General features: G+C 33.5%; 1 protein-coding gene across 6 annotated transcripts in view; it reads right to left on the bottom strand.

Moving 5' to 3' along the window:
* Positions 1-540: 540 nt before the first annotated feature.
* Positions 541-18117, bottom strand: part of Fut8 (fucosyltransferase 8) — a 337229-nt gene continuing 319652 nt past the window's right edge. For all 6 annotated transcript variants that reach the window (XM_040276268.2, XM_078050077.1, XM_040276269.2 and 3 more), the window contains 2 exons: positions 10333-10483; positions 541-1556 (listed from right to left, as the gene is read on the bottom strand). In XM_040276268.2, the coding sequence (XP_040132202.1) occupies positions 1239-1556; positions 10333-10483 (469 nt within the window). In that variant the 3' untranslated portion in view covers positions 541-1238. The remainder of the gene's footprint in view (positions 1557-10332; positions 10484-18117) is intronic.

Below are 18117 nucleotides of genomic sequence, written 5' to 3'. Positions count from 1 at the left end.
GGTCTAATGCTAGTCCCTTTCTCCTTTGTTCACCAAATTAACTCTGCATACTATGAGATACACATTTCAGAAAAAAGTCATCTTCCTATCCAAAGACTCCTTATATTTCTACAAGCAGGACATTATAGAAAAGGGCATAATTTGGTTTCTGGATAAAAAAAAACAGGACCCAATTCACAGAAACTGACAAAAGTCACACTAAGAAATATTACCAAACAAACCTGAAATGGTTAGTTATAGAAATGGAGGTAATATTTCCCCTGGGAGCATAGATTATGAGTATTTCATTCAATTAAAATAAACCAACAATGTCCAAAAGAAAGCTCCTAAAGAATGTTCTTAGCCACTGTAATGTGCACCAACTAAAATCAGTTTTCATTATTAAAATGGACCAATGTCTCTTTTAGTTAATATTTGATTATTGAATCAGAAACAATAAAGAAGCTGAAAAACAAAAAAACTCTATTTTATCATAGTTTTCTACTATAAAGCTGATCACCGCACCATCCAGTGATACAAAATTCTAGAAACTTTACAAAATTCTTTTTTAAAATTTATTTTTTGTTATCAAAGAGAATGTCCAGAGACATTGCGTACTAAAGAATTTGTTCATGGCATTGTTTTACAAAAGTTCCTAATGGAGAGTGAATATTTAATTTTCTGATGTATCCTTCACTTATTAATGATGACTTGGATGAACTGATGCAATTACTTAAAAAAAAAAATCCAGACAACCTTATAAAGGAAAAAAAAAAACATCCATTCTCATTCTGAATCTGTTGATTGGAGTGAATTCAGTGGTCACAACACCACCACTGGCTAAGAATAAACTTCTCCACAGTATGGAGCTATTCAGGTCTTCTTGGTAAGTCACACAGGTCTCTCAGATATAGGCACCATGTTTGAAGTCTCACATAAAATGTCTGTGTCACTTAAATTACACAATGTGGCAGTGTTTGTTTCATGGGGACATAATATTTATAGAAGGGGTAAAGTAGAAAACAATCTGTTTGCATGTTATATGTGAGTACATTATTGTACTGTGCATGGGTTTGAGGGCACTGCAGCCCTTGTTAAAGAGGAATTCCACCAATGAAGCATTTGTCAGTTCCTAGTTGCTCTTGGTGCCAATGGTATCTACCATTTAACCAATGTTGTTAGGTCAGGGCCTTCTTCATCTACTGCTTGGTTGAAATGGTTTGAACTGAGTTTGGTTGTTCATCTCTTACACCTGAGCTTTATTTATCAGCTTCAGGATATGTGGGGTATTTGACGGTTTCAATTTTCTCTCGGACTTTGTAGGAGGGATAGAGGCCTGTTCTTCCCAGTTTTCTGTTGACACCTTTAGAATAGCCATCCCAATGATTTCCAGCCACCCCAATGATATCTCCAGGTTCCATGGGGATTTCTTCTTCAGTTCGAGGTTGGTGAGGATAAATAGCAATCTGGTTGTGGGCATTCTGGCCCCCAAAATAGTAGATGTCATCTAAAGAATGGAAGTTTGCAGAGGCATCAGGATGCAGTGTTTGCATGATTTCATAAGCAACTCGACAGACCTTGGAAAGAAATGGAAAAAAGTTTGTTAGTACAGTATATAAAAGCTCTCTTTCATAACAAACAAAGTCCTTGGCCAAACGTGAACTCAAATACTGAGAGGGTTGAGAAGTAGTGGCTTTTAGTCAAAAGGTTTCCATCCATTTGCTATCAGTTGATGGTATAAGTCATTCTTCATTTCTGGGCTTATATCTTTTTAAAGAATGTACACAAAAGATTATTACAATTAAGGTGGGGGAGCTATCTACATATCATGCAAAGTAATTTAAAAATATGAACCAGTTAATTTTAATTAGCATTTATTAAGAGTTACAGTTATATAGGCTGGACACTGATTAAAAAAATAAACAAAATAAGTAACCCCAGAGTTTGTGCCTGGAAGAATTTAAGGTTTAGGATTAGGAATACAAATACTTAATATGAATACTGTTGTTCTTTTGCCTTTATTCCCTGTTTTCAATCCCACAAACTTCTCTGCTCAGAACTTTGTCTTGGAACCCTTTTCAATAGATTTTCTGCTCAGAACTTTGTCTTGGAACCCTTTTCAGTAGATTTTCATGTAATAGGTTAATCATCACTTCAACTTTTCAAATCATTACTTCAACTTTTCAAAGCATTCTCAAGTGAGCTAAAATACATCTGCCATTTATGTTCTATAGAGTTTTAAGTGTGTTGTTTATATAATAGCATTCTTGGGATGACATAAACTGAGCTAGCCTTTGAGGAAGATGCCTGACTAATGTAGCTTTAAGGCTGCTTAAAAGACTCCTCTGTCCAAAGAATATATTCATTGTCCACTGAATGTAGATGAAATTCCACACTCTGAGCTTCCTTGAGCTTAATACTTGGTGACAGAGTTAAACTATAACTGTGATGTTAAACTATCTTCATAGAGGGATAACATTTTAAGGAATTAATAGACTCAGCATAAAGTAAATGGATTTCAGAAACTTTTCTAAGAATAGGAGATGACAGAAGAGAGAACTATTTTCCTTATACATGTTTATAAATGTATAATTGAGAACTCAGCTTACATCAAATTTTCTTAAATCTGTAGCTATGGCCATCTCAGTTAATTAAGTTATTTTGTCCCTATTACCAATACTTTTGCATTTATTTAAAATGGCACTAATAATAATAATAATAATAATAATAATAAATCTGCTTAGTGAACAATTTTAGGACTACTCAGTAGTCTTTAAAACTGTAGCATTCATGAAGATCAAGAAACTGACAGGAGATACTGTATTTTGGGACAGTATTAGAGATTGAACAAAGGGTCTCACATATGTTAGGCAAATGCTCTCCCACTGAGCCACACCCTAGCCTGAGACATTTATTTACAACTGTTAGGGTCAAATGGAATCTGATTAGGTTAATCATCACTTCAACTTTTCAAAGAATCTGAATTTTAAGAACTTTCAAGAGGGGCAATTCTCAAATGCTAGATGTAAGCTGCAAATAAGATTTAAGGTTAGAAATATTTTAAGTTTTGTAAATATTAAAATATAAGGAATTTAAGTGATATGTTTAAGTTCTTGTGCTGGAATTTCAATTAGATTCAAGACAATTAAAAATTTGCATTCAAGTTGATTTCACTAAGAAACTATTTACTGGGAATGTCTTGATATAATTGGGATAAATGGTAGAATACTAAGACTAATAAATTAAGGATTTGGATTTGGAAATTTTAAACTTAGATTCAGCCAAAGGCATGCATGGAGTAAGCAAAATTATGTGAGAACTATGGAAAGGAAGAAATCAAATACATTAACCAGAGAAATTATAGTTTTTGCTTCATAACAACATTTCAGTGGTCCCACAACACTATATAATTGACATTATCTTAGTTTACATAAGTATATTCTATGAAGTTTGCACAATGACAAAATCACTTAACGACATTTCTCAGAATGTATCCTCATCATTAAGTGACATACAACTGTAATTAAAACAAAGCAGCTATAATAACTGCTAACTACAATAATATCATAGAGGTTAACACTAAGCTTTTGCTGTTAGGATAATCTGATGTAATTCTCTCAGTATCCCCATATAATTCTATCATTTTACTCATTTTACAGATAAGGGAACTTGAGGCATTTGTTCTGGGTCACACTACCCATTAAGTGGAAGATTCAGGTTTGAACCAGGGCAGTTTGTGTATGCTTATAATTGCTATATGTATTTTTTCTTGGAAATCTTTTTTTCCATGTTTATACCATAGCATCCAAAAGATATAATGTAAGATCAAGAACAGCCTTTGAAAAACCTAAGTGTCTTCCTTTAAAGTTACCTTCTGTCATTTCTAATCGGAAATGCAGGACCTTGTATTACTCTTAGGATGACCACAATCTCTACTGCAGCAATAAACCCTACATGGTTTTGTCTTCTCCACTCATCAATGTCTTACTTTCATAAATTTTTTTCCTCTCTGTTCCACATCTTTTCCTTGCTTTCTTTTGGCAATTATCCTAATAATTAGTTTGTGTTTTGGTATCAATAGTGTGTTAATCTTGGTGGGTACACATGTTTTCTTAAACCAAAGAAATAATTAATGGTCAAATTTCAGATACAGAGATTTCTGCAAAAACAAGTTGAATGCAGCTACACAAGGAGGTCCTTTATCTTCTTCATAATAATGGCCATAATATTAGCAGCTGAGCTTAATGAGCACTAATTAGATTACAAGCACTGTTCTGACAGTATATCCCTCCTCCAACTCACTGAACTCTCACAACCAAGTGTGAGGAACTACTATTTATTCATATTTTATAGATAGAGAAAACTAAGCCACAGAAAGGAATTTTCCAAAAAAATACAAAAGGAGCTAGCAAAGCCAGAGCCACAGTTAAAATTCTTTCTGGTTCTGGCATAAGTGCTCTCAATCACACAAGACACTGCCTTTGAATAAGCACTTAGAAGAATGACTGCCACATAGTAGACACTCAATAAACATCTGCTGAGTGAATATTTCTCCATGCTATGCTGAATATTTTTCCAGTAATGGAGATGCAAATCCATGGGTGATATTTCATCCTTAAGGTCCTCATACAATATTCTGAGTAAGTAATGATTGTCTATACCAATCATGGGGCAATTACTGCAAAGCAATAGAAAGATTACTATAGTGTTGATGTTTGCCTTTAATCACCTCTATACTTCCTCTCTGGACTTTACGAACTCAATCATGTGGCAGGTAAATTAAAGCTTACAGCTGATGCCAACACTCAGGTTTGGTACATGCCAGGTTGCATGACGGAGAGAACAGTCTATGGTTTGCAAAGCAATGCCTGGCTACATGTTGTTTTATTCATTCTGGGTTGACACGATGCTATATCATTTTTTTCCTTTATGCCAGGTGTATTCAAAATCCTTCCATATTAATATCTAAATGCAGCAATAAGAAAAATCCAGTGTTATTATCCCCATTTTACTGATGAAGAAACCAAAGCATAGAGGGGTTGTGATCACATATTGCTCAAAAGTAGAAAGAGGTAAGACCACGATTCAACTTCAGTCTATCCTTAAGAGTCCGTAGCCAATATGCTCTGTTGGCTTCTATATGCCCTGCTGAGACTAGTAAGTCAACACTTAGCCTGCTGCTGCCTACGTTGTCTAGGTCTGGGAGGGATGTTTGTAATAAATTAACTGGGCATTCTTAATTTCACAGTTGATCATGTCTTCCTTGAAACACTTCACTGGTCCACATTCTCTGGTTTTCCTCCCACCTCACTGGCTGCCCTTCTCAGTCTCATTTCTGACCTCTCTTCTCTTCTCAACATCTTGTTGCTCAAGATAAAAATCCTTGGAGTCTTGCTGACATCCTCTTTCTTTCAGGTGTACTCTTTTTTTTTAACTTGTTCTTATTAGTTATACATGTTAGTATAATGCAATAATACACCACTAAGCACACAATAGTGGCTAACAGCAAAAATCTTGCCAAAGGATAAAATACAGATATGACTATATTTTAAAAACCAAACAAGAATAGGGGACAGGAGTCTGTCAGTCTGAATTTTGTTCCTTAATAATAGCCAGCTAAGTTTGCATGAGCCTCCAAAGCTTTCTCAGAGCAGAAGGGATCCTGTTTTTTTTAAAATGGACAAGTTTTTTTTTTTTTTGGTTAAAAGCACTGGGTGATGCTGGGAGATCTGTATACTTTTCCTATGCACTACTTAATTTTGCTGTGCAAAGAGAGAGGAAGACCAGGGTCTTTCCTACATTGCAGGAATGGCCAAAATCAATGCAATAAAGGCCACCTAGCACCATTTTCAGCACTGCAAGCTACAGTCCAGGATGAAGCAAGGTGTACTTCTTGACTCCTGCTCTGGGAGGTAGGTGCAGAGCTCATATTGTGGGCTTTTGTCCTGTGTTGCTCCATGGTACTTTCAACAGTTATTTACTATTGTCGAATGAGTTACACCTTGATGGAAATTTCTATCCAGAACCAAATATCTGGAAAAAAGTTAATGTAGTTCTTGATTTTGTCATCTAGGCCTTCCAAAATCTGATGCAATATATAAACAGGCCTGTTTTGTGTGGATTTAAAATTAAAGAGGGCTATGAGTGTGCTGTAAAAACTGTCAAGTTGTAGTGTCAATGGAGAAAAATAATAATCTTTTTTTTAAGAAAAATAATAATCTTGTCCTATAGTGATTCTTAAAGACCGAAACTATTGAGCAGCATCCACTGCTCATTAAACAACATTAGCTTTAAAAATGTTAAAATCTTTAAAGTGAACATCCAAAACCATTTGGTGAATCAGACTCCAGAGTAATTTTGCCTATCTACAACTAGTACTCTTATTTCTCCATTACAATTTGTTTTAGATTTAAGATAGTTTCATCAATAAGAAAAGTAGATGCTTTGGGGATAGGTATTTTCCAGTAACAAAATTAGCATAATTGGTAGAATAGTTTAGAATGTGACAATGCTGCTTTCAAAATTCACTAGATGCTAATATTGCCTCTAATTATCACATTAAATCCTGAGGACAGTACTCTTCAGTTTATGAGGTTTTGAGGACAAACTTGACTTGGAGAGACAGTTTGGATGATTTAGAAACTAAGAGCAAAAATGGTAACAAAATTAGAGAGTAGAGACATATTGTTGGATTTTTAAAACTTTTCATTTAACGAGACAGAAAATTCCCAGACCTCACTTAAGGAGATAAAACAGAAAAATTAAACACTGAGGGGGATGGATCTAAAACCTTATGAGTAATCCTGCTTAAGATGCCATGACACTTAGCCTGTAGGTTTTCAAGAAGCTCATGGTCAAAAGATCAATTCTTTCTTGCTGATAAGTAGTATAAAATTTCTCAAAAGACAGCATATAGGAGATAGAAATTAATATGCTGAATGTTACTGGTTACTCTTTTCATAAAGAATTGCTTACCATATGATAACTGAGTGGGGCCTAAGCATTATTCATGACCATATGAATCACGTTTCATGCTCCTTTTAAAATGTGAGAGCACATAGTGTAAAATAGAACCATGTATAAAAGATCTGCTAAAGTTAACACCATTGAGTCTAACAGGCAAAGGTATTCCTACAAAACACACACACACACACACACACACACACACAGTTCTTGGTTCTTTACAAGTGATTAACATTTTTTTGGGGGGGGTAGTACTGGGGGTTGAAACTACAGGCATTCTACCATTGAGCTATATCCCCAGCCCTTTTAATTATTTTTTGTTTTGAGAAAGGTTTTTAAATTGCTCAGGCCTTGAACTTGCAATCCTCCTGCCTCAGTCCTCCAAGTTGCTGGGATTACCGGTGTATGCCACTGCATTTGGCAGTAATACTTTAGCTGTAAATAATAACACTTCAGTCCTCTTTTCAGTTAAGTTTTAAATAACTTGTTAGCCTCACAAAACTTTATGAGGTAATTACTACTCTATGTATTATTATTATTATTACTACTACTGCTGTTTTTAAGCCTGAAAACAAAATATCAACAGTTAGAGATAGGGTAAGTAATTTGTTTAAGGCTCCTGAGCCACTATGTGATCAAAGCTGAACTTAAATCCAGAGAGTCTGCCTGCAGAACCTATGTTGTCTTGTTCTTGTTCTCTGTCCAGTGAAGTCAGTGACTTGGCATTTTGATCTACTCAGTAACTTTTTCTCATGACCTATTGGTGATGATGAGCCATTTCTGGGGCATTCAAATGATTCCAATTTTAGTTTATGGCAAGGCAACTTCTAAATCCAGTAACCAATTTTGTTATCACTGCAAAAATACTAAATTGTACTAAATAGCTCTATATTTAAAAATATCTGCAAGAAACATTGAGTTGCAAAGAATCAAGGGGGGAAAAAAAACCAAAGAAACAAAAACTAACCAATCAACCAACCAAACAAAAAATATAAAACACTGAGGTACAAGTAAGTCCAGAGATTTATCATTGAATCTGCAATCATTCCACATTCTTAAATGCTATAGCTGTTAATCATCAAATAAGCTATGTGATAATGGGAGTGATCACATTTGGCAACTTGCCACTTGACATATAAATAAAAGGTACCATCACTGTTAAACTTTTATTCTGAACCCAACATAAAGTATTTTGAGGTATTCAAGTCCATTTGGGGGTACAAAATATTGTTTGAGTTTTGCTTTTGAGCAAATGTGCAGAAATTATTTGGGGCAAACTCTGTCAAGAGTTTTTTGGAGTAATACATATATAAATTTCATTCCTTTGGATACAAAAAATTCTTTCAGCACCAGTTCTTCATATGAATGCTTTTCTGGACTCAAAATCTGAATGCAATGAGGTTGATATTATGTATAAAGTAGAGCAAAGCAGTATAATTTCTCCTAAAGACCAGACAAATTCTGTCATCATGAAGTGACATAAACATCCTGATTTCTGGGACAAAGGTACAGTAATGAGAACCAGAAATTCTAAAGGGGGGAGGACAGAAAAAAAGAAAAAGAATCTTCTTTCTTCCAGAATAAGCATAACGGTATTCCTAAGAAGTGCTAGAAGGAAGAAAGCAAAGCATTAAGTTGTAAGTCTTGGAGCCTGTCAACAATGTAAGGATGGTAAACAATCAGACATATATATTTGAGTTTTATGTCTAGAACAGTGGTTCTCAATCAAGGCAATTTTGGTCCCTAGGGGACATCTAGTAATGTCTAGAGACATTTTTGGTTGTCACAACTTAGGTTAGGGATGTTACCGACCAAGGCTGCTGTTAAATATCCTACAATGCACAGTATAGCTCCTCAGAACAAAGAATTAACTAACTCCCAGTGCCAGTAGTGCCTAGGTTGAGAAATCCTGGACTACAAGAACAGACTTCAGGCAGGCCTAAAATCTAGACCTTCAAGGAAAGTGGTACAAGTGGGAAAGTGACTCTTGATTCACTCACTCTAACAATAAGCATCAGTTGTGTGTAGAGGTCTTCACTAGCTACAGGAACCTGTGTATCAGGTAGATACATAGCTGGATTCTCAAAAACAGTTGGGAGGGACTAAACAGATACACCCACCTGACTCCTGCCATGAGAAAGGGCAGAGTGCTTCTTAAAGACAGACCCTCACCCCCAAATAGGGAGAAATATCAACAGTGGGTGCCTTCATAGGAACTTGAAGACAAAAGTAAGTTTTTCTCTCTGATAAGGATTGTTGCAATATGACTCCTATTTTGCATAGCTATTCGCAAAACAATAGGAGTTGTATTCTTATTTCATACTGAAGAAACCTGTAACCTTTGCTTGTTTAAGTATTTTTTCAAAAAAATCATATCACCATCCCACTGTGACAATGTACACTGTTATGTAATAAAAAACTTGTCATTTCTTTATTCCCTCTGAAATATATTTCCATGGAAATGTCATTTTTATTTTTTCACACTTTTTCAGCATTTAAACATATATTTATCTTATACTAATTTATATTTTTAAGTAATTATTCTTAGTTGATTCATGTGAATATTTTGATTCTGAATGAGGATAAGACTATATCTTCCATCTCCTTTGAAATCCTCTCTGCACCTAATATAACTATGAGCACAAACAGTCATTTAACAGCTGGTTAAAAGAACTAACCAAAAATATGTGTATAATGAGAAAGGAGAATAAAATAAAATAAAACACCAATAAATATTGTTATATTTATATTCCACAGGGTATATAAGGCTGATTGGACCACTCACAAAAACACACACACCAAACTCAAAACCTATAATCATATGGAACAGTTAAACTGAAAGAATGATTATGATATTGTATTTCTTAAATTTAATGTATAGTTTCTTGCTAAGTAGAAATGTAATAGGATCTGAAAAGAAACTACATTTACTCTTCTTTTCTATAAAGAGACATAATGAGACAAATATAATACAATATAATGAGACAAAATGCTGAGCACTTAAGCCTTTTAGTATCAGTGCACTGATGAGTTGACATGGATAGATTCTAGTTATTATATTGAAAGTATACAAAATCAGAAAGTATTAAGTAAGCTTAATTACTTGCTGTTTGTGTTACATGCTATAAACAAGGCAGGTAATTTAAAACTTCCAGGGGAGATGTATTCAACCATTGCTTGCAAACAACTAAATATTCAAAATCCTCAAATAGCTATTTTGTGGAATCTCTTCATTCTTTCACAAAACATATCATTACTAAATATAAGGATAACTGTACCTGAGTCATGATAACTAACATTAAAAACACAGACACATAAACAATAATTGTCCTGAACACGATAATGATGAAAAAGTTTTTGGTCATTTAAACATGTTTTACTGCCACCTACCTGGGATGAAAAAGTACACACTAGGAAGTCTGCCTGGGAGAGAAAATGTATATCCAGGATCACACCCCGAAGTGAATTTTCTGTATATCGATTGTGCAGTCCAGCTGACCAAGAAATAGAGTTATCACTAATAAATTCATAATTGGGGTACCTGAAAAAAGAAAGAAATTTATACATGTTTACTGAAATCACAGTATCCTGTACAGGGAGGATTGGTCCTTTGATTAAGAACTCTTCTCTTTCTAATAGAGCGGAGAGTTTTAATTAAAACATTCAATGGAATAGTTGGTGAGGCACCTGTGGATCCATTAGTAGGACAGAATACATTTTGAATGTTCTATATATTAAGTATTATTGGTACATCATATAACACACATACATACACATCAAAATGTCCTTTATCAATTCATGAAAGAATTGAAAACTAAAGGTTCATTATTATTTGTAATGAAGACCCTTCTAAGAGTTTATTCAAGCTGTTTTCATATTTGGTCACTGAATTTTTCCTTTAGACTGTAACTATCATGATAAAATCTCACTTAAATTTTCATTTATGATAATTCAGATTTGAGTGAAAATTTGATATTATAAGCAAATAATGAAAAGAATTAAAAAATAACTATTTAAAATTTTGTGAGAATAAACAGTCTCCTCTAATGCCCATCCTTTTTGAATAAATCTATCTATTTAAGCAATATGGTAATGGAAACCATCCTAATGAATTTATGAAAGCAAATTCCTTGAAGATGTCTACTAAGTAATACATTAGTGGTCTTACTTAAGATAGGGTATGTGTTTAAAAATATTAAAACAGGCTGTGTTTAAAAAGTCTACCACATGTTCAAATGACTCCACTCCGAATTAGAGTTTTAACTGTACTCTAGTATAGAGTGAATTAGTGTCTTAGTGCATGAGACAGATCTTCAGAATTAAGTTATAAACCTTGTATAGTTGTGTGAAAAGGGGATAGTAAGTGTTCATACATAATTTCTTAAGAATTAATACATTAAGTGATGTGAAGCTCTTAGAAGAGTACCTGACATGTAGTAAATGCTCAATAAATATTGGGGATGGTTATTAAATAGTGTTCTTTACTTATTTAGATCTCTGCTCAATATCACCTCATCAATGAGGAGTTTGGAAGTCCTGGACCTTTTTTTTTCTGCTTAGTTTTTCTCCATAGCTCTTATTGTCAACTGACATAATATCTGTTTACTATTTGTTTACTGTCTGCATCCATTCATTCCTCACCTCCGTCATCTCTAATTGGAATATATGTTCTATAAAAGGAGGCATTTCACTTGTTCTGGTCACTGTATTATTTTCAGCACCTAGAAGAGAATCTGGAATATAACAGGAGGATGGAAGAATATTTCTTGAAAGAATAATAATTCTTATGTTAGAAATAGAAACATCAGAGTTAGTTTATATGTCTATCTTCCAAAAAATATTTCCAAAATGTTAGGACCATGACTTATTTTTCTTTACATCAAAGTACCTGGCATTCTGAACAAAGTTGTATGCATAAATACATGAATAGTTCAGTGATACCTTTGTGTGGGACTTTTTCTTAATTCCCTAACAGCTGCTTCAGACTTCATTTTGTAGCCACCAAGGAGCTCCTCCTCATTGCCTCCTAATATTATTTGTAAAGGCAAAGAGCACTGTTTCAGGCTGGTTCTGTGTTCAGATCTATTTGTCTTATTATTTTTGACATTTTGCCCTCCTCAGTTCAGAATCAGGGAAATGAAGAAAATGTCACATTTGTTCTAAAAAAAAAAAACCAACCAGAAATACTTTTAATATGACCCTTGTGGAGCTATATACCCAGGCAGTGGGCAGAAACAGTAACGAATATACGTATAAAAATGCTGAAGGAGAAAAGAGGAGGTGAACTGAGACCAGTTCAGGTTTTATCCGTGAATAAAGACTACTTTGTCAGCATGGTTTGGGGGCTCAGGGAAACAAAGAAAGGAATAATTCATTTACTGAGAAGTGACACAAACATTAATGGACTTCCTAACTTAAAGGGAACTCTTTAGAATTAAACCAAAAGGACTTTATATATAAAAGATAGCATTATGAAGGATACTAAGAGTAGAAAAAAATAAATAATGGGAGAAGACTTTTCTGCACAAATATGCTACTTGTCTTCAAATATGTCAGCAGAGGGATTTTCCTATTTTGAGGTTTCAGAGACACCTCATGAAATGATTGGTAATGATAAAAATAAGTTTTCTTCTTTTTCCACATTATAGAAACTTATTTTTATATCACCAACAAAGGACTAGCCTGGAGTTATAAACTAATATCAAATTTTCTGAAATCTTTCTTTAGACTGAAGGAGATACTATTCTTTGTGATATCTGGTATAGGACTCCTTCAGGACACTTCTTTAACCATGCTGCAATTATTTATTACATGTATGTATTGTCTTTCAGTTAGATATTCTCTAGAAAAAGAAATCATATATTATCTTTTATTTGTCTTTGCATTTGTATTCCCAGTGCCCTGTACTGTATGTATCTTGCATGGAATTCAATAAAATAATAAACAAATATATTACTCATGTAGCTTCTTCATTTCACAGGGCAATCAAACACTTGGCAAAAACTTTTAAACATTTTTCTTGCCTCTATTCATTTCAATGTACTTAACTTTAGAAAAAGCTTGTTCAGAATTTTTGATAAAGAACAAACTAAATAACTGAGGTTTTTTTTTCCCCAGTGTTAGGGATTGAACCCAGGGCCTTGTGCATGCTGGGCCAGTACTTTACTAATGAGTTATACCCCCAACCCTACTTGGGAGGTTTTTAAAGGCCGTTTATCTTCCTGTTTTATCTCTATCCCCAATTTCCACAATCTTTGAAAACAATATTGGATAGACAAGCTTAATAGCTCTTATTTCTTTAACTGCCAATGATTCTATAATTCGAACACTGTAATAGTGAATTATTTAAGAGATATTGCTTGCCACATTAGTAATGAGTGACACAGTTACTGGGATGCCTATGCTAAGATCTTGTGAATGAAATCAGTCTGAACCTAGAGTTTTTTTCCATCGCAGCAAGGAATAACTACACACAGAAGCTATGTGTATAAAGCTAATCTTGACTCCTTTTTTTAAAGGATAAGCTACACAGAAAATGCCTTCACCTTTTACTGTGCAAAGCCTATGCATCATTTAAGTTTAATTCTTCATCTCTGTCCACTCTTGAAACATAGAAGTCTCATTACAATGATTACCTTGGACATAACATCTCTTGCAAGGTTAATTCATGCTTTTGATTTCCTAAAATAATGCACAGGTTTTGAGATTTGTTTAAGTATCAAACCAACTATGAAAGGTTTAAAGCAGAATTGATTCAGAGTTGAAAAAATTTAAGTAAAAGAATGAAGGAAAGAAATATCTTTTAAATTCCCGAGAATACCTTTGAAATGACTTAAAAATTAAAATGAAAGGATTTTCTAATAGTAAAAAATTATGCATAAAATGTTACCACTATACTTAGAATATGGAGAAAACTGCTGCCTAAACTACCACAGGGAGAGAAGTTATAGTTACAGACTAAAATGAGGAAATTCAAGTTTTACTATTTCTATAGTCCATGTAGATACTGCTAACTGTGATAAAAGAGTTGTTTGGTATAAAAATGTCATGTTGTGGGCTGGGGATGTGGCTCAAGTGGTAGTGCGCTCACCTGGCATGCGTGGGGCCTAGGTTCGATTCTCAGCACCACATACAAACAAAGATGTTGTGTCCACTGAAAACTAAAAAATAAATATTAAAATTCTCTCTCTCTCTCTTAAAAAAATGTCATGTTTTGGTATTGGATTAAGGCAATAAAATATCATATCATTTTATTTAAATACTTCAAAGTCTAGAAATATAGCTTAAGGAAATAATAAAATAATTTTTGGCATATTTTGTGCCATTATTTATAAAAGTAAAAACTGAAAATAATCTGTCTAATGTTAGGGAAATGCTTGATCAAGTTAAGTACCAGTGATCCACACAGTGGATGTTTACAATTCACACTCAGGATACACAATGACTGAAAGTGAAGGAATGCAAAAAAAGATATTGCATGCAAATGGAAACCAAAAGAAAGCAGCAGCATCTATACTTATAAGAGGCTGTACGTCAAAAACTATAAAAAGAGAAAAAATCATTATATAATAACAAAAGGGATCAATTCTCAAGAAATTATAAAAATTGTAAATATATACGCATATACTACTAGAGAGCCTAAATACACAAAAACAAACAAACAACCCCCCCCCCAAAAAAAAACAAAAAAGAGGAGACATTACAACTGACACCACAGAAATACAAAGGAGTACAAGAGGTTACTATGAAGAAGCATACCCCACCAAATTGTATAGCCATGAAGAAATGGATGAATTTCTAGAAACATGCCCACCAATACTGAGTCAGGAAGGTATGGAAAATCTAAACAAAACAATAATAAGTAAAGAGATAAAATAAGTTTAAAAAAATCTCTCCTTTAAAGAACAGCCTGTGACTGGATGGCTTCACTGCTGAATTCTATCAAACATTTAAAGAACTAATACCAACCCATCTCAAACTCCTCCCAAAAACTGAAGAGGAGAAAATCCTCATTTTCATTGAGGATGAAAAAAAAATCCTCAACAAAATACTACAAACTGAATTCCATAGCATATTAAAAAGATCATTTATCATGATCAAATGATATTTATCCTAGGAATGTGAGGATAATTTAACATACATAAATCAATAAATGTGATATACTGTACTGACAGAATAAATACCAAAAAAATACATGATTTTCTCAACAGATGCAGATAGAGCATCTTGACAAAATTCAACATTTGTTCATGATAAAAAATAGGTATAGAAGAAATATATCTACACATAATTGACGCTCACCACATCTATTCAACATAATACTAGCAGTATAATTCAGAGTAATTAGGTAAGAAATAGAAGGCATCAATATAAAAAAAGAGTGAAACTATCAGTTTGCTGTTGATATGCGTGCGCACACACACATCCTTAAAACTCCACCAAAAATCTCTTAGAAATGATAAATTCAGTGAAGTTTCAGATTACAAAATCTGAACACAAAAAAGGTAGCATTTCTATATACTAGCAACAAACTAACCAACAAAGTAATTAAGAAAATAATCCTATTATAACAGCAACAAATAAAATAAAATACTTAGGAGTAAATTTAACCAAGGAGATAGAAGACCTGTGTATTAAAGACTGTAAAACACTGATGAAGGAAACTGAAGAATACACACAAAAAAATGAAACATACAGCCCATGTCCATGAATTGGAAGAATTAACATTGTTAAAATGCTCATACTATTCAAAGTAATTTACAGATTCAATGCAATTTCTATCAGAATTCCAATGTTATTTTTCACAGAGAGAGAGAGAGAAAAAAAAAAAAAACAACCCTACAATTTGTATTGGACCACAAAAGATCCCAAAAAACCAAAGAAATCTTGAGCAAAAACTCTACAAAACTGGAAGAATTACACTCCCAGATTTCAAAACTATTACAAAGCTATTGCAATCAAAACAGCCTATTGTAATAAAATAGGCTTTGCTTCCTGGTAGTCATGTCCTGGGCTGCTTTTCTCCACCACATCCTTCCACCATGATGTTCTGCTGACCTTAGGCACACAGCAAAGGAGTAGGCTGTCCATGGACTGAGACCTCTGAAACTGTGAACCAAATAATCTTCTTCCCCTCTAACAAACAAACAATCCCCTCCACACACATAAAAAGCCCCTAAACAAGACCCAGCATGTTTGTAGCATAAAACAGACACAATGACCAATCAATGGGACTACAAACCCCAAAATGAATCAAAGTATTTATGGTCTCTTGATTTTCACCAAAGATATCAAGAATATACAATGAGGAAAGGCCAATCTATCAATTAATGTTGTTGGGAAAACTGGACTAAAACTTAGTCCTCTAATCTAATAGAATAAAAACAGATCTTTATCTCACATCATATGCAAAAAAAAAAAAAAGAAAGAACACTAAAATGGATAAAAGACTTAAAATGTAAGATCAAAAACTTAAAAACCATTAGAATAAAACAAACAAACCCCAGCTCTATGCCATTGATGGGGCAATTGTTTCTTGGATAGAACTTTAAAAGCATAGGCCACAAAAGCAAAAATATACAAATGGGATTATGTCAAATTTAAATGATTTTGCATAGCAAAAGAAGTAATTAACAGAGTGAATGAAGAGACAACCAAGAGATTTGGAAAAATATTTGTAAACCATACATCTGATAAGGGGTTAATCTCCAAAATATAAAATATAAAATAGTGGGAAAATAATCTGATTAAAAGATAGCAATGGGGGCTGAGGTTAGAGATATGTGGATATAGCTCAGTTGAACAGATCTTGCCTGGCATGTATAAGGTTCTGGGTTTAATCCTCAGGACCACATTAAAAAAAAGAAAAAAGTAAAAAGTCTGAGGATCTAAACAGACATTTCTTAAAATAAGTGGTGCAAATGGCCAATAGATATGTGAAAAAATGTTTAACATCTCTGATCATCAGAAAAATGCAAACTAAAATCATAATGCGATATCACTTCACACTAGAAGGATGATTATAACCAAGAAAATAATGGATAACAAGTGCTGTCAAGGATATGGAGAACATTTCAGCATTATTTACAGTAGCCAAGATATGAAAGCAACTTAAATGTTCATCAGTAATGTGATACATACACACACACACACACACACACAGAAACACAGACACACACAGACACACACATAGTATTATGAAATACTATGTAACCTTAAAAAAGGAAAAATTCTGTCATTTGTGACAACCTGAATGAAACTGGAGGACATTATGCTAAGTAAAATAAGCTAGGCACAGAAAGACAAATACTATATGATCTTACCTATATGTGGAATCTAAAAGGTTGATCTCACATAAACAAGAGAGTAGAAAGGTAGATGCCAGAAGTTGGAGAGGTGGGGTGGGGATATGGGAGAAGTGGAAAAATGGAAAAAGGAGATACACTGACAAAAGGGTACAAAGTCTCTGTTAGATTGGAGGATTAAGTTATAGGGTTCTATGGCACTATATGGTGATCACAGTTAATAATAATGTATGGAATCTTTAAAAATTGCTAAAAGAACACCTTTAACATTCTCATCATAAAAAATTTGGTAAGTGGTGAGATTATGGATATTAATTATTTGACAACAGTGAGTAAGCAGACCAAAGCATTATATTATAACCCATAAACATATATAATTGTCTATTCAAAATAAATAAACAAAAAAATAAATAACCTTTTTAGTGACCTTAAAAGTAGGTCCAATTTAATATCAGATGCAAAAAAGGGATGCAAAATTACATAAGATATGAACAACTATTTAAAAATATGACTATATAAAGGAATATGTCAATATTTAAATAGTTGTTGACAGTGAATAATGGGACTATGGGTAGTTTCCTTGGCTTTGTATTTACCAACTTCCATATTTTCTCATGAACATGAATTATTTTGCTAATCAAGGAAAAAGGCTCAAGATACATTCAAGAATAAGTGAAAGAGTAGCAAGATTAATATCCCTTTCTTCAACCAAGCTACAAATTTCATATGGTATTTTAAAATGAGAAAACATGGTGAACTGTTTCTAATTTGTTCTTTCTTTCTTTTTTATTTATATATGACAGAATGCATTACAATTCTTATTACATATATAGAGCACAATTTTTCATTTCTCTGGTTGTATACATAGTAT

This window comes from Ictidomys tridecemlineatus, chromosome 5 (assembly GCF_052094955.1).
Source record: "Ictidomys tridecemlineatus isolate mIctTri1 chromosome 5, mIctTri1.hap1, whole genome shotgun sequence".
In the NCBI taxonomy this organism is placed as follows: Eukaryota; Metazoa; Chordata; class Mammalia; order Rodentia; family Sciuridae; genus Ictidomys; species Ictidomys tridecemlineatus.
The sequence above is the reverse complement of the archived record's forward strand: the minus strand, read 5'-3'. Positions and strand labels throughout refer to the sequence as shown.